At 47.1% G+C, this 17,546-nt stretch overlaps 1 protein-coding gene across 2 annotated transcripts; it reads right to left on the bottom strand.

The window, feature by feature from the left end:
* Window positions 1-4,079: 4,079 nt before the first annotated feature.
* Window positions 4,080-16,435, bottom strand: LOC144144717 (monocarboxylate transporter 14-like). 2 transcript variants are annotated; one of them, XM_077676246.1, is made up of 5 exons: window positions 16,346-16,435; window positions 14,649-14,892; window positions 12,280-12,423; window positions 7,842-8,840; window positions 4,080-4,246 (listed from the first exon to the last, which is right to left on the bottom strand). In XM_077676246.1, the coding sequence occupies exons 2-5, from the start codon at window positions 14,881-14,883 to the stop codon at window positions 4,098-4,100; spliced, it is 1,527 nt and encodes a 508-aa protein (XP_077532372.1). In that variant the 5' UTR covers window positions 14,884-14,892; window positions 16,346-16,435; the 3' UTR covers window positions 4,080-4,097. The 2 variants fall into 2 exon arrangements, with proteins under 2 accessions (XP_077532372.1, XP_077532373.1); XM_077676247.1 differs by lacking the exon at window positions 16,346-16,435 and adding an exon at window positions 15,913-16,166.
* Window positions 16,436-17,546: the final 1,111 nt, after the last annotated feature.

Raw genomic sequence — 17,546 nt, 5'->3', positions numbered from 1 at the left:
AGTACTGACGCTCTTAAGTGTCCCGAAAAATGCAATGAGGAATAAATACACAACCACTTGGTTAGGTCAAGCACATAATAAAATTAGGCCAACCAGGAAACATTCCCGCTAAAACTGGAGCCGAGAACAGGGCTCATGATGTGGAAGACAAGCACATATGCCGTACGTTCGAACCTTGCAGACAGATGATCCCACAGCTAGCGGAGTCTGTAAGCTCCGTGGTTCACAGTTCCCCGTATGGCCCCTCTTAGCATCGGCAAGACAGGCCACTGTATTTATATAAATAATTCGGCATCGTTTACCTCGATGACACGAAGTTTGTCGATCGACAGCTCAGTTTTCATTCCTAGAGTGAAGACTGAACGTAGGAACAATGCCACTACAAGACAAAAAGGCAGGCACTGCTTGGCGAAGTTGGAGCATAGCCATTACCACGCAATGATGGGTGGGTGGATGAACTGCAAAACATTTGTAAGAGAGTAAAAGAAGGAGGGGGAATGGGGAAGGAAAGGAAGAAAGTGTTCATAGGTGGCGCCCAAGTTCTTGCTCTACAGATGAAACGGCTCGTGCATTCGTAACCTGGATAAGTGAGCGCTCATTATGAGGGGAAGAGCTGGTCATGGCCACCTACCATTCCTCCGTTGAAGTGATGTGTGTGGGGCTGGTGTCTCCGGGCCAAATGAAAGGACAAACCCAGGACGCCTGAAATAAAGTGTACAGTTCTCCACACTGTTGCCGATTCCCATTCAGGATCGGCTCATTTTTTTTCGAATATAAGTGCCCATAGAGACGTTGGAAAAAGAAAAAAAAGTATTACTCTTCTGAATTTTTCGCTGTGCTATGGATTCGCTGGCGGTCAAACTCCTCTGAGGTTTAGAGAAAGAACCTCGTCTTACGCGTAGGGGGATGAGGCTCTGCAAAGTTTGTAAGGGGAACGTTGTAGTCGTAATTGTAAGTGGGGTTGTGTGTGCGATCACGCAATACCAGGTCGGGCGCCTCGTTTCCGTCCAGGCCCTGGTGCCATGGGCCTCAATTTATGTGATCTTTCTACTTCATGAGGGAGGGGAGAAGCCCTCTAGAGCGCTGTGGAATTCATCTTGCGGGCCAGGAGTCGTACAGCCCGTGGCTAGTGTGTATAATGTTGAGACTGCCGCTCGAGGTCTCCCATTGACGGAGAGCTAAGAGGATGGCCCTGACCTCCCTCTGCTATGTTCCAATGCGGAGAACGGTCACGTGGTCTTGCACAACCCTTTTAAAGTACAGTGCTACAATGGTGGCTATTAAGTCATGTACATGCATGCATCCGTATACACTGTATTTTCGCGATCTTTAAATTTCTAAATAAGGATTTGACCCTTGTCTGTATCCTCTCTTTGTATTGGCTGGAGTTCGTGGTGCTCGGGAGGACAAGCTTAAATATTGCCGTTGTTCAGCCTTCATATCTAGCATGGGTTAGACTCATTGTCGCTCACGTGGAGTGTCTGCTTTCACGAGAACGGCGCAGCCCGTTGTAGTGCACTTCAGACGTACTTTTTACTTGTGAGTATCTCTTGAACGATGTTATGAAGATCTAGGTGAAGGAGTTTCTCATTGGCAGTGCAGATTAAACAGAAGATTCAACGCGGCTTTGTTAGCATTTTGAATTATAACGTAAATTTTGTGCTCTTCCATGTGGGTGACTCGATGATAGGGCAGGCCGCATGATATTGGACTAATGAGTCATGCTTAAACCAGTCTAATCCGGGTAAACTATGTGTAGTCAGAGCCTCCTTGTACTACTACTAGGCTCTACTGTTCTTGTCCTACCCCCCTCTCCGCACTCATTGCCTTCTAAGGAACGAGCGATAACAGCCTTTCACTCAGCAACCCCAAGAGGCGCGGGCTTGGTCATTGCTGAACCTGAAGGTTACATTTATATTGTGAGGAGTGGAGTGTTTTCTGAATTTGTATGGTTAGTGGTGAAGCTTTCGCTCCAACATTAGGACGCACTTTGCTACGCTGAAGAGTGTCTAGTTTTAGCTTATTCTGGGACATTGGCGTAACTGCGAGTGTTACTGTTCGTTTCGCCCCACTAATATATTGTTCCAACCTAATTACCATTTTTATCTTTTTATTACATTTACAGAATCCTGCAGGCTACATTAGGGCTCACCCGAAGAAGTGAATTATAAATTGTGAGCCAGAACGAGAGTGACTGCCTACGTCTGACGTCAAATGGCTTTGCATAAAAGTAGGGGTCGTTTGGTGGTACACAGTATCATTGTAAAGGCATGTTGTGAGTGGTGTGACCAGTTGGTCTCTGCATGGCTCTTTCAACACCGCTTTGTCACAAATGACACGGTGACAGCCGATGTTCATATCGTGACACTAGAGGGTTCAAGATCACTGATATCAATGTGAGGTTTCTGTTTTAAACAGTCAGGAGCAAGTAAGCGTTTTTATTTTCCTTAATCGTTCTAGTCAGCGTTTTCTCCATCCTTTATGCTGTTGGGGGTTATGGGGCACAAAACAAAATCTTCGCAATTGAAATTCAATTAGGTAGAGATATGAAAGCAGCGTCCGTCACGTTTTTTCTACCGTAGATGGCAATTAAGATTTGCTAGGCGCACACCCGCAGAAAAGCACGAAACGTGAACAAAAAATGACAGCAGTACAAACACACTCACGAATTAAAGCAGTTATATTCCTTGAATGACCGAAACGCAATCAGAGACAACAGTCATTCAGGCCATGGCTGCCAGTACTATTACGGCCACCGAAGTCGAATGTCCGAGAACATCCCTCAGTTGGATGCGGACCCGTTATCAGTGCAATACGTAACTGTATTCCATAATTTTCCTTTTTAACAGCAGAGCTGGTTAGGCAGAGCGGTATCCGTCCGTCGCACCGAAAATGTCGAAGTGTGGGGAAACTGGTGAGGAAGCAAGGAGCCCATGAGCAGGTCTTAGGAGTGTGCACCTAAAGAAAAGCATGTGTTTAGAGAGGTCCTGGGAATCGAACGCGATGCCTCTACGCCTTGAAACCGGCAAGCTAACCACTGGGCCACTCCTAAGGCCCGAGGAATACGGGGTTAGCAGCGGCGGGGAAGGATAGGAATTGCAGCCTATTGGAAAGGCAAAAAACGCTTCGCCTGGTCGGAATCAAGTATGGGCCTCTCACGTTCTGAAACCGACGTCTCGCTGATTGATATATCATGGCATTCCGGGTGCACAGCCTTCCCTTTCGGCTCGTAGCGTGGGCGTTGGCTCTGGACTTGGCCGCAGGATCTAGCGGGTGCTCACGCGGCCCAATTTGGGAGACATGTGAAAGCGTGCGGAAGAACGGATCTGGGCCTGCCAGTGCTGGACAACTTTCAGAGTCTAGTTGGGAAAAGGTGCCGCCAGCTGTGCTTTTAAATGCGGAGCATTTCTTAGGCTCGCCAACTCCTCCGTCCATAGGCGTCCGCAGCTCATGACGTCACGTCGAGGCGCAGGTGCGCGCCTCTCCCCCGTACCCTCCTCGTTCTCAACAACAGCTGCGGCGGTGCGGGGGGAACGCGTCTGCGCGCGCATGCGCAGTAGTTACCCCGTGCGCTCCGTCGCGCTCAGCAGCAACAACGGCAGGTGTACACGTGATAGCGGCGTGCTAGCGGCGTGACAGCTGCGTGACAACAGTGTGGTGGGGGGCGTCGAAAGGTCGCGCGCTTGTGCACGGAAGTGCGCGCATGCGCGTCTCTCCCCCATACTCCTCTCCCTCGACAGCACGCGCAGTGTATATAAGCGGCGGAGCGAAAGAAATAATTAAGCATTCCAAACCCTCCCCACATCCAAACGGTAACCACAAACTACCCAATTACGCAACTTTCACGCAATACAACCACCCCTATGCGACGCATTTACTTGAGTTCCCCCCGTGGGAAGATGCGGGCGGGCGACTTTTTTTCTCCAGCCTTGCACCCCTATTGCAATCGGCGCCAATTTTGTTACACATGTTGCCTGCTGTATTACGTATACTTATTTATTACCTTCACACAATTTGCCAAGTTCGCCAAGTGCAATCAGCAGGGCACTTCACGCTACGAACATTTTGTACATCCAGGTGAGAAAAGGTGCCGCTATTTAGTTGTCTAACAACGTTTCTTCGTGTCTTTTTTCGTTTCTGGCATCGACGCAGGCCTGCAAAAATAGCACACAGGCGGCCACAAGATCTATTGTTCCGCACATCCGGTATAAGTTGTCGTACGAGCCCCCCTTGTCACGAAACATACCTGCATAGAAAATAATAACGACATCACTAAGGCAATCTAAGCAACTGCTATACACGAGAAGATATCGGCAGACCCCTATTGTATGTCACATGGGACATTTGAGCAGATCATCGAGTATATTGTTAAATTGAGATGCTTGATTTTTTCGTAAACGAACTGCATATTGAAGGAATAAAGGAAGGAAGGGAAGAAGGAAGGAAGGAAGGAAGGAAGGAAGGAAGGAAGGAAGGAAGGAAGGAAAGAAAGAAGGAAGGAAGGAAGGAAGGAAGGAAGGAAGGAAGGAAGGAAGGAAGGAAGGAAGGAAGGGAGGGAGGAAGGAAGGAAGGAAGGGAGGAAGGAAGGAATAGAAAATGGAGGAAGGTAGCGAATAAGAAAAGAAGATAGGAAGGAAAATTGAGGGAGGGAGTAACTAAATAAGGTGGGAAGGAAAGAAGTAAGAAAGGAAAAGGAAAACACAAATTAACAAAAAGGAAGGAAAAAAACAAAAGAAAGAAATCAAAAATGTAGGAAGGAAGGCCGGATGGAGAAGGGCACACGGGAAAGACTAGGGAAACTCCATAGGCCGCTGAAGAGGGGACCGGCAATGTTTTATCACCGGTGCAAGGAGTCTGGCTTTGATAATGCCTAGCTTTGCCTGGCTGGTCATACAATCAGTTGTTCTGGCAAAGTTTGTGTTGGTGAAGGTTGACCCTTCATACTAAGTGAAACACCCTGGGTACCTTTCTGCGTAAGAAAGCCCACCCCCTCACACTTACACGAATCCACAAATCAAACTTTCGCAGATAATTTGTGCACTCTTCACTGTGTGTGCGGGTCGAACTTCCTTACGCATGCCTTCTTTTTTATAGGTCGTGCTTAGGAGGGGTTACAAGCAACAAAAGTTCGTTTTAATATTTCATCCTACCAGAAAAATAAAAAGATCAAGCGAAAACGTAACTAAGGCTTATCGGTCGGTGACGTTATCCCTTGCGCAAGAAATGAACTGCTCACATAATATAGATGCCCTGTCTTGAGGTCAAGCCTACAAACGAGGAACCTTACCCAGACAATCTAGCTCACAAGTGGAGATGCATAGAAAGGATGTCAAGGAAGGCGGAAACACGTACTGGCGCTTGCACTTGCAATACGCTAGCACAAGATTGCGATGCGCGCCAAACAAGGCGCTGTAGATGCAGTTACGATTCAGCTCACTGGTTCCCTGTTCGCGCGTGCTGAACACTTCATGCATGCACGTGTACCTTGCGGAAAGCCCGTAACCTCGATAAACATGTTGAAACGTGTTGTTGGCGAGGGATGATTCGAGTTGCGGCTGTTTAAAAATACGAAGCAAACCGTTCGCTGTGTTGAGCCATGCCCCGGCGAAGCCGACGCTCCTCACCGATATCTCCTCTCCCCCTCCCTCAGGCTCAGCGTGCACCACTACTGCCGATCCTTACGAACTCGGGAGAGAGTGTTGTGTGTGTCTGTACCATGTTCGGGCCATGTTCGTAGAAGCACTGGGAACCCTGAGACCGTTACCTCTCTGTTCAAACCCCATCCTCTTGGTGGATAAATTCCTGCCTTTTGCAGCAGCGAATCAATGTTGTTGCCCTGTCGCGTCATGCTGTAAACTCGCCCGGACGTTGTTCCTGTATTGCTTTGGCTCATCTTTCGCCATGCAGTAAACAACTTAAGTTTGCCCAGGGCTTGTTGTTATCTCCGACGCAGCAGCGTTTCCCGGCCGATCGGCCACCACGTTACCACACATGACACAAGCAGGGGAGCCCAGTTCGGGGATGCCTTCCCGAATGTAGCAACGCACTCACTAAACGTGGGCTTGATGAGCACAGTGTTTTCGCTTGTACATATGGCTTTCGGGTTGCCCATTTGGTGGACTTGCACGTTTCACGGTGTGAAACTCACTACTGGTTTGCTGTTTCTATTCCCGTGCTAGACAGCGTTTATTGGAGCAAGAAAAAACAAAAAAGGGTGGAGGTAAAGCTTCCATATTACAGGGTGCCTTTTCACAGGGCAAAATATATGACCCGAGAAACCAAGCCTGTTTGACGAGCCGGGTACGGGTTGATCAGCGCAGTCTCCCGCTGCCCAGGGGTGCGAAAGAGGACGGGGTTAGGGTAATGGGACAGAAGTATACAAGGTGGGCTGTGGTGAGCGGGGGGTCATCGTGTTTATGTTGACGTGCATAGATAGTGGGCACAATCTGGTGGAGGGTGACGTGATCACCGCCACCTTTCTCGCTCAAAATTCCTACTTCTCAGGAAAATAGGAAACCATTTTAGGCAAGTGATATTTGCCATGGAGCGAGTAATTGAATTGTACATGAAAACTCGAAAAACAGTTTTCAGGATACTGATATTTTTTTCTGTAAATCGCTGTGAAAACTGACTTCGCCTGCATTTCTGCGGAATAGTTTCCATGGCTCTGGACTTCGGTCGAGGAAAAAAAGATTGCGTCCCCAATACTAGCTGTGCAAAAATATATTGCACTCCGCTGCATAACTACAGAGTAATCCCTGCTGAAAAAGCTGCGATGAGCCGGAAAGCCTTTTGTAGAAGGCACCGGTCCGAAGGAGGCCATAGATGATGGCTTGCTTGTTGGGTACGGAGGGGTGTTAAGGTGTAAAATTGACAAAAGAGAATGTCCCAGATAGCTCAGTGTATTTGCTGTTATCTTGCTAGTATATTATGTGTAGATTTTTTCTAGTGTGAGTATGCGAGGATTAGTGAGTACGGGAGTAAATTAATCTGTCTATATTTGCTGTCGAGAAGCCATGTTCCACCAAGCGCTTCTCCGATGTTTGTGACGCCTTTTTTTTCTATGAATCTTAATCGGATGGTTAACTGTGAAAAAAGACTCGGCCATGAGATCACATTTGTGAGGCAGAAGTGAATGGTGGAGGATTTTGCAGGTAAACCTATTTTTGGTTACCTTCTACATATTTTTTTCAGGTTGCTGCTGTACCTTAAAGTAGACAAGCACTAACAATGTATTACAAATCAGCAATCGTTCGCTATAATCCGAAGAGAATGACGGCGAAATGATGAAAGGAACTTAAGAATGTTTTGTAGGTAACAAATGGGGACACTCAATATTGGAAGCACTGAAGGTATTTTCCGCCCCCGGGTATCGCGCGTAGCGTAACAAACTGCAGAAAAATTTCCCACTTATCTGCAAGAAACGTGCGCATAAATCTGGGTTCAAGCAAGCGGGACGAAAAGTATGTTTAGGGTATTTTTAGCACGACAAGCGGAGTTTTATTTCGCTGCTCACTAGTGAGGGAAACCAAACCATAGCCTCTACAAGATCCGTTCCCTGTGAGAGGAGATCGCGTTTCATTCTTGCTGCTCTCGTGAGCGAAGTGATGTTCTACATACTGTTGGGTACCTTAATGTTTCACCAGTTATCATCACTTTTTACGGCCCAATGTGGGGTGTGGTCGCTCTATGTTCGCGAAACGAACAAATATTGGTGGGTGACCCAAACCTCGTCCGAGGTGGGCACACCAGAGCAGACAAGTAGTTGCATTGTAACACTACATGGCAGGTGCGGTAGTATTTGTTACCCCAAATAAAAAAGTAATATAAAATTGACTCACCCACGACTAGTGGTTCGCAAAAGGTGAAGGGCAGCGCTATGACGCCCATAATGCCCCATGACACGGCGACGTGGTGTATGCCAAGACAGTCAGCGATGAGAACAGGCTTCAGAGTCCTAATACAGCCCTGCTGGATTCCGTTCGTTATTGTTGCCGCGCTTACAGCCGCAAAAAGACCAGTGTGAGGCATCACAATGAAGCTTAGAGCTGCGACGGCAAAGCTGAAGGTGGCTGCTGTGTAACGGCTGATGCCAACCTTGTCGGCCACGAAGGGAATAACGAGATTTCCGCATAAGCATCCCACAGAGGACCAAGTCACCAGTTGGGCGGCACTGTACAGAGACATTCCTTTGTTCCGCGCGTAGTCGACGATAGTGGCGTTAAATAAATGAAAAGTAAACTTCGCGGCCACAATCGAAAATGAAAGCGCATAAAAGCGGGGTGTTTTTAAGAGACGTGTAGCTTGCGTGGTAATACCATCACTATTTTTACCGTGTAGAAACGTTGGTGACTTCAGTGGTGACCGTAAAGCTGCACCTGGTGTTCCGCTTAAAGTATCATCAAACTCGCAGTCGCCGCAAATGCGCCCGTTGTGGCATCCTGAGTTGCTTGAGAAATCATTATTTCGACACGTAAGGTGCGTAAATGACTGCAAGTGACTTTGTCCCGGTTCTTTCTCCGTTGTCCCATAATTTGCAATGACTGCTTGTTTCTCCAGGCTCCGCTGCTTCTTGCTCGGTTCACCGAAACATTGTTCAGAGGGACGTGGCATTTTTAGCATCAAGTAGAGTGGCACCAAGTTTAGCATAAGACCGCCAGTGAGAATTAATGTGCCACGAAGGTCATAAATAAGCATTAAGTGCGGTAGCACCAATGGTCCCACGATGCCCGTAAGCGAGACGCCGAGAAGCGTGATGCCCGTTGCAGCACCTCTATACTTTTCAAAGTAAGACACGATGTAGATGGACGTCCCAATACTGAGGATTCCCAGTGATGCACCTGGAAGTAGAAATAAGAGCGATTAGGAGGGTTCGGGCAAGAATTCGTCTAGCAAAAGTTGATTGTTGATAGCGAGGCTACAAAATTTTGGTGTGCGAGTTTTTAGCAGAAGTACACAGAAATCATAATTATAAAGCGACGACCTCCAGTAATCTTAATCCTGTTTAGGGTAGGTGAACATAAACACTCAGCCACATAATTGATGCCACTGGGAATTTGTGCCGTCTCCAACAGTGTGTTCGGATAAGAATAAAATTTGCCTTAGAATAAGCGGCGTGATAACTCGCAAGCTCATAGCGGGTAAATACATCTGTGGTAGCCACTGACAAAAAACAAGCGACCATTCGTCTCAGCTAATTGAAAAACTTAGGAATGCTTTCTCCCATCAATCATCGTCGCCTAGCAACTGTCATAGCGACTTTGTGTCGGTATTATGCTTCATGATTTGCACACTCGCCACTCCAGGCCCATTCTTGGGTAATGTCACATCAATACACGAAGCCGGTAAGTTGTCGGGCGGGCCAGGTTGGTGTGGCCTTTTTGCTTTGCACACATTCACATTGACACTACGGACTGCTACTCCCGGCTAGGGTCATCACAACTAACACATGGTTCTCGGACAACCTGAGGATACGTATAAGTCAAACGCCAGCCATGAATGGAATGCGTTGTAGGGAAGCTACGCAAACAACGTTGCAAGAAATCTACAATAAATGGTTTTAGCCCCAAACCTGAGCTATCGAAACCCGAGCGTTGTTTTTTCTATCTTTTAGCTGTGTCCCACAATTTTGTGTTAACCAAGGCGGCACAACCTGAAATGCAGCCTGTTCTCATAGGCAGCAGCAGAATAAGTTTAGACGAACAGGGAGCCTCACACGTTAGCCTTACAAGCCTAACAATTTGCCGCAGCGTGCCGCTGGAGCGATGCTAATGATACCCCGGGGTATTTTATCCTAGCTGTCTTAGGTATCAATCGGCGGCCGTTTGTATACTGCGCCATTCAGTTGCGCCCGGAATAACGAAGCGCCCGGAGAGGGTGCAATCAGGTTTTGGCGGCGCGTGTCCCTCAATCTTGGGGATGTGAGTAAATAAACAACGTCCGAACACGTCACGAGTATGTGTTGGCCGCTTCCGCACTGCCGGCGTTTCTCTCCGGCTTGCCGCTGCGGTTGGAGGTCTGAACTTTTGCTCTCAAGCAACGAAAGATACGATCGTTGGCGGTGGAGGCGCCGGGATTTCATTGGCTGATCGGGCAGCTGGCCGCGATCTAGTCTCTACAGCGATTCCAGGCACTCTGTTCCTATTGCTTCATATAACACTGGAGGCAAAATGCGCCGGGGGCACGAAAGCGGCACTGAGCGAGCCTCACGGTCGCTGCGCAGGCGGCGGCCACGGCCGAGAAGTAGCTCAGGCCGGCGCAGGTAGCTCGAGCGACAGCTTGTTACCGCTGCACGAAAGGGGACTCGAGTTCCAAACAAAATAGCACATACGAGAAAGGAGTTACTGCTGCGGTAGCGAAGTGCATTAAAAATCGTCATCTGCACCGCTTACGAGAGCGGCAATCGATTATCCGCCGCAGTTTCAAGCCTAACACATCTGTAGGCGGACCTGTAGGCAGACCGGCCGGCTGCTCACAGCGTGCGTCTCCCCACCCACTGTCTTGAGCTTCACGCGTCGTTCTCAAGCCGCGGCAGCAAATTGCACTCGCGGCGCCAGCATCACGTCCACGGTCTCTTTTTAAGCTACTGACGAGATCAGTACGTTGGGGCGTTAGCAGAAACTTCCGCCGACGCGGAATCGACAGTACTACGGCAGCTCGGCTCTGTGATATCCGTCCGACAGTCACGTGGGCAGCGTTGTTTATACCAAATCCAGCCTTTCGCGGCACCCGCTTCAACGGAAACTGCGACTGGCCGGATTAAAAACGTATTTAATTAAACAACCGTCACGCGCTAAGGCAAATGAGGTTTCTACACGTGATAAATAAGCCAGTAATACGGGTCAGCAAGGAAATGACATATTCCTACACAAATCAAACAAGGCCGTTAGGAACATTTTCATGCGTCTGTAAAACTTTGTGTTCGGTTCACGGTGCTTTTTAAGCCCATCTGTTATGAATTACTACGTCACATAGGGCGTACTAATTGAGTTGAGTCCGTTGATCAGTTGAGTCCGCCTCAAAGGGGCACTGACAGAAAAAATTTGCATCTTGTTTCTTTTGTTGCGGTAAGTAGCTAATTACCTATTTATCACGTGTAGAAACAATCATTTGCTACATGGGATGAGACCCCCTTAAGTTGTACCCAACTATAGGCCTATTGTTGCCTTCTTAATTTTTTTACATCTTTAGTTTAAAATATTTCTTGATGACGTACATAGGTCAGTACTAGGTTTTTAAATCGTTCCTTTCGGTTAATTAGGTTTTCTTAGCTAGAGTTATGTTGCGTTATGTTAGGGAGAGCGATGTAGCGCCAGACGCGGCATTTTTCGAAATGAAATTCGACCTCACTTTACTGGAGGGTTCATTGTGCCGTCGCATGACACTCTAGACACAGTCTCAGCGAAGTACTTCCAAGTGGAGCGCATGCCCGGCATGACCTTTCATAAGCATCACATATAACACTGGTATCATTTACTTCAAATAATTTAAGGTGTTTTTGTTGCTTTGATCTTGTATAATAACATCAGCGGTGAGCGGCCCGTCATCACGACAAATTGTTAGTATTGCAGCAAGATGGCAAGTTGGCCGGGCGAGTTGGTACGGGTTCATGATGAAGGAAACAACCAGCGCAAGAAAGGCGAGGACGAGGAAGGCTACGAGCAGCGCTGTGTTTGTAGCCCTCGTTCTCGTCTTTCTTGAGCTGGTTGTTTCCTTCATTATGAAATTTTACGTCCTTTTCATGTGTTTCCGGAGAAATACAAAGGCTGTCTGGTCAAAGCTTACGAAATCTGCAAACCATAGTGTGCTATTTCTGCAAACATTTAATCCTGAAATAGGTTATTTTGTCATTCTCCTAACTTCTACTCCTTGTGTTCGGAGCCAGTCCAGCTCAACTGTTTGGAAATATTCAGCCATACCTTGCAAAGAGAGCAAGTTAGCAAGACGATGACATTGGTGTGAAGACAGTCGTGATTACGCTAAAAATGACGCTTTGGTTACGATGAAGCAGCATGTAATACTGAGGTGGTTAGTTGTTAGCGCACGGCTTATTTCGGGGCTCATTATCGTAGTCAAGATCACCATTTTGAGTGCTTCAATATGTTTGTAACGTTATGACGAAAGATCGGTCAATATGTGCCTCTGTACGGGCGGGTACATTGTTGTTTTCTGCTAGCCAGTTATAAAATAAACTGCTGGAGTGTTGTATATTCCACTGAAACCAACCTATCGAACGATACAACTTTTAGTGCACAAGAAACGAATTAACGTGGTACTTGCCATAGAAAAACCCCATGGTGACTGACATCCAAGCCATGTTCGGTACAAAGCCGGAAAAGATGACAGATAAGGGGCATACGAAAGCACCCATCATGATAATGCTGTACACCGAGAATCTCTTCTGATAAAAGCCGATCACAAAACCTGAAAAAATGGAAATGAGCAACAACAAAATTTAGCTACCACAGACGATATAAACACTACAAGAATTGTAAAAAGAAGATCTTTCACTGTGAGCACACTGCGACTTGCAAAAAAAATTGATGCAGGGCTTTAGAAATACACTGTCATCAAAATATTAGTTGCAATTCCCGGTTTATAGGGAGGCTTCGGAGAATTCGAAACAGGGAATCGCATAACAAGTGCTAAGATCATAGCAAACGTTGGCAGCATTGCAGCAGCTTGGAGGGTGGCAACAGACGGAGCATATCTTCAACTGGGAGCACATCAACCACTTCGAGCGCCTACGTAACTGTTGCGGAATTCGAGGCGCATAGTGAGGTGATCCACTTTCTCTGGCCGCAGGATTCGCGGACGCTTTCTGGGCAGTACCCTTAATCTGCGGCGACCAATAGAAAATGTCGCCTAACGTGAAAGTCAGTGAATAATGGCTGCGTTGGCCATGCTCTCTCGTATCGGGTTTAAATCTGGTTTAAATGTTGATTACCTTCATATAAACCCCTACAATAGATGCATCATTGCGTGATGCTTTGCACAACCTGCAATCGATGACTTCTATGCGAGTAATGGGCTTATTTGCCGTGATGCTTTGCAGAACCTGCGATCGATGACTTCTATGCGAGTAATGGGCTTAATTGTCGTAGTACTAACGTGTACTCGCCTTAAGACACGCGTAGCTTCGCCCTTTGCTCTCTCGTTTCAAGACATCGACCGTTTTTTTAGGCTTCGAGAGGTACCTTCTTAGACCCGCTTTTATTGCGTGCTCTTCACGCCCCACGATTGGCTTAACGTTTGGTATATGCATAAAAGTAAGCATCACAACACATGCCTATTGATGGTACCATTTGGTTGACTGGTGGATACAAAAGAAAAGTACTTGCTCTATTTATTGTTTTTTTTCATAGCGTATATTTATGGTCTCCCGTAGTGCCAAAATAGAGGTCTTGGCACTCCTTAGGACGTAGTGATCACCAATGTTTAGTGTTGGACTGCGTAGCGGATATGCCGCTGTTGTGTGTGCTGCCATGTTTTACAGCAGTTGCTGATGTAGGCGATTCCGAGTAAGTGCGCATAAGGCTTTTCAAGGGCCCGCGAGCGCCCGTCTGCGGAGCATGCTGCCTACATCTTCTGGTGGCTGCGGGGTTGGAGATAGCAGGCCATTGCGCGCGGGCGCGGACCTTGCACAGGCTTGGTCCGGCCGCGTCATTTCGCATGCGCCAATCTAATGGGCAGACGCCACCACCCACCAAGGGCGCTTCTCTTCCGGAGTGCCAGCCGCAATCGTGACACGGTGATAACGTTGACGTTTGAGGCGGAGCAATATCACTGCGGTGGATATTGCGCCGTAATCGTATTCGCACACACCAACATTGCTAATATCCTTAACCTCACACGTAGCCAACGAGTAGTACGACTGAAAAATTTTCGGAACGCTTTCCACCGGATCTTCCGTGCGATTCCGTAACGGCCTGCTGTGTTATTGCGCCGTATCAAACGACAAGTAATCTCCCGTGTCACGTATACGGCAGGCACAACGGAGTAGAAGCGTACTGGTCTATGGTCATTTACCTGCGTTCCCTTGTTGAATATTGTCGAAACTACAAATGCGTGAGGTTAGCTGATTTTACAATGGCGAATATGCGCCCCCCCACAAAATGTGATTAATTGCAATTCCATTGCAAGTCCTTGCAACATTTTACTTTACAAAACCTTCCGAAGATTCTTCGCGGTCAGCAATTTGGTGTAAGTGCAGTCGCACCACGTGTCTGGTGGATGGCTAAACTGCAAAACTTTTAGTACGAACCTTACCCAGATAGGATGCTTCGGTAGAAAATCACCAATATCTTTTTATCAAATTCCGACTGAGGCGAATAGCGTGGTCTCATTCGTCTCCTGCCCTACTGCATGAAAGGACTGCAGCACAATATTGAAATAAACTGAGCTGGTATAATGAAGTTTACACTGAAGTCGAGAACAAAATATTACGAAAATTTCAAAAAAGAATTTTACAACGTTTGTTATTTACAAAGAGGTTAAAGTGAATTTGGCATTGCTGATCAAAGAAAGCACAAGGAAAATAATCGAAAGATGATAGAGAATAGAAGCGTGTTACTGGCCTAAATATTAACTTACTCATCGATACTGTCTTCAAACAGGCTTTAAGAGGGGGTACGAAGCGCTGGAATTACCCATGACATTTGTCATCATGGAGTCGATAGTCTTCGGCCACAGCGCGCTTTCACGGCTGACACCAAACTTCTCCATGAACAAGACAAAGAAGATGCCGCTGTTCATTTGAGGCGTCGAGTATAGGAAGGATGAGCAAGCCGAAACAATTGGCAGCGCCCAGCAGCGGTCCACAGCAGTGAGCTCAGACCGCATTGAGTTCTTCCGGGGTGAATCTGAGGTTGGTGGGGTCCTCATTTAGAAAGCCTGGGAAAAGAAAAGAGTATACGTTGTAACAATACCTGAAGTTTGAAGGAGTTCAACTTGAACCCTATCCGCCAGACCTTCTTCTCCCACTGAAGGTATTTCCGGTTCACGACCTCTGTGTGATCCATGGGTGGCCTCGTTTCCCACGTTTCATGAAAGCTGCTCTGATTTCAGCGAAGCGTTAAACTTTGGGAGGGCAGCCGGTTGATATGTACCTGCTCGAAGGTTTAATCAACTGGCGCAAGGAACTGTCAAGCGCGTCGCTGTGATGATTGAATGAATCCCACCAGACCAGTGTCGGGGACAACTAGATATACAGAACAAAACAGAGTAGCAGGTATTCAGTGGCTCACCTGAACTGAACCTTACTATACTTTTAAAATTTTCATGTATAATTTTTCTTAACGACTGCATCATATGAGTATCGAAGACGTATTGCCTCAACCACTTTCTCCACCTGATAGCCGACATGTCCGTCGCAACGAAATAAAGCCTTATCAACTCAAATGCAGCCATTCAAGACTCCTTCCACAGCCGTTTGAAAACGAAACAAGGCAACGCACCAAAATGAGTGATTGTAGGGCTGTTTTGAGTGTTTGCAATCACTTGAATTGTTACAATGACCCCTTACTGGAACTTGACCAAGAGCTAGAGACGTCTCGTCGATATGTAGCTAGACAAGGCAAGCGCCAGACAAACAGATCACTACATGTCAGCCACGGAAGTATTCCAAAGAGCATAAAAGGTGTTGCTATGTTGCCCTTGAAGACGCACAGTGCTTTTTAGAGCTGTGAGAGTTCGCTAAATGATGACCGGTCATAGTGCGGATGAGCATGTGCGTCCGAATTCACAACAGCTACATTTCGAAGCACAGCTGCCGGATCGCCTCAGAACAAGACATTATAAGCGTTAAAACACACATTATCACAGGTTTTTGCTGAGAATGTGTGCGTTCGTCAAAGTTCAAATCAAGAAGCAAGCGTCAACCCAATAGATATAAATGACCACTGTAGTACTTACGAAAAAGGTGCTCTACAGGTATTCATAGTGCAGCAACAAGAGACGAGGTTTCTTCTCGGGAACCTGAACTTGCAGTTGCACATTGTTCTTTACACATCCTCCGAGGCGGCTAGAAACCCCGTTCCTGCGCAGCATGCTTGTGTTGCTCAGCCACAAAAAATTACCAGTGCTTCAATTCAAAAAATTTCGTACTGCCGGTTGCGAAGACCAGTCAAGTGTGTGTTCCTCACTTGTGGGATTTGTCCGCCCGTGAGGCGTTATTTAAACACTTTTTTGTTACTCAAGAAATAATTTTGCCAGCCAAGTAGTTCATTATATTGTCTAAGGTTCGCTAATTTGCCTTGGCATTAATTGCTGCTAATGACCGGTATGGGGTGGCACGAAAGACGTTGCGTAAGGTACATTTACGGAAACGGAAAGAAGCAACACTTACGACTTTTCGAGTTGTTTCCCTCAAGGTAGCCAACGTTGTGCGCACGCTGAACATTAATAGCATCGGAATTCCGTGAGGCTACACAGCGTTATTATCTCTCTCGGGCATTTTCAAACAAAAATAACTTTTCAAAGCAGCCTGACATCCCTTCGAATCACGTATATGTCATGTCAGTTGTCTCCAAGCGCGCGTCACACATTCCTCTCATACCGCAGGCCTTCCAATGCCGCTATTTTTATATGTCCTCGCAATAAAAACAATGGGTAGCTTAACTGGAAGTAGCTGCGTTCGTATGTAGAAGCAAGGGGACAGGAGAGGATGCGCAGCAACTATGTCAAAACATTCAAAGAGGTTTCCTTAATCGCATACACCTTAAGAGAACAACCATAAAGGACATCGCCTTTTCATTTGGTCTGCCCGCCCTCTGTATTGTACACTTCACTGCACTTATGAACGAAAGTGTTTAAATCATTGTGTAAAAACCAGCCCCACTTCAACCAAATGGTGCTCATGTCTCAGGGAGGAACTCAACATGCCTTTAAATTATTTCATAAAAGTACTGGGTAGATCGCTATTGAAGGGATGCTCCAACAACTTCGCTTGGGGTGGCCCTTACGCCAGTCGTTACGAAGAGCTGGCCCACTCAGCACTATGCTCCAATTGAGTCGATGTGCCAGTACCGCCCGGGCCCTGCTGAGCAGGCTACAACAGAGATATAGCAGAGCACAGAGCATTTGGTTTTGTTGTGGAACTGTTCCGCTCCGCAATGACTACGCCTCATGCACTTGTCTTCCTGGCGCCCGCACCCCGGCGGACCGCCGCACTTCGCCTCGTGGACACAGAATCGACATCATGGCCCCCTTCTCACGTTTCTTGGGGCATCAGAGGTCTGAACACACACACACACACACACACACACACACACGCACATAGATGCACGCACACACCAATATCTTGGATGTGCAGTCAATAAAGCCAAAGGAAGCAAAGGCGAGTATGTCGTAGGTCATTTATTATCGCTGAAAGAGTCACAGATTTTAGAAATAAAGTGGAGAAAAACATGCCGCCGGGTGGGATCCGAACCAACGAACACCAGAATACGCGTCTGGTGCGATGACCACTACGCTACGGGCGGGTAAATGCTGCCCCCTACTTTCTCTGATATTTATGTTAAGGAAATTGTTTTCTGCGCTTGGGGGTG

The sequence above is a fragment of the Haemaphysalis longicornis genome, unplaced genomic scaffold (genome assembly GCF_048455015.1).
Source record: "Haemaphysalis longicornis isolate Haplotype H1 unplaced genomic scaffold, Haemaphysalis longicornis Haplotype H1 scaffold_7, whole genome shotgun sequence".
NCBI classification, from domain to species: Eukaryota; Metazoa; Arthropoda; class Arachnida; order Ixodida; family Ixodidae; genus Haemaphysalis; species Haemaphysalis longicornis.
This window is presented reverse-complemented; position numbering and strand designations above follow the sequence as displayed.

Coding starts and splice junctions, on each gene's coding strand:
- LOC144144717 (XM_077676246.1), bottom strand. CDS start 14,883: ATGAGGACCCCACCAACCTCAGATTCACCCCGGAAGAACTCAATGCGG. Junction 12,424..14,648: donor CATGATGACAAATGTCATGG/GTAATTCCAGCG, acceptor CCATTTTTTCAG/GTTTTGTGATCGGCTTTTAT. Junction 8,841..12,279: donor CACCATGGGGTTTTTCTATG/GCAAGTACCACG, acceptor TTCTACTTCCAG/GTGCATCACTGGGAATCCTC.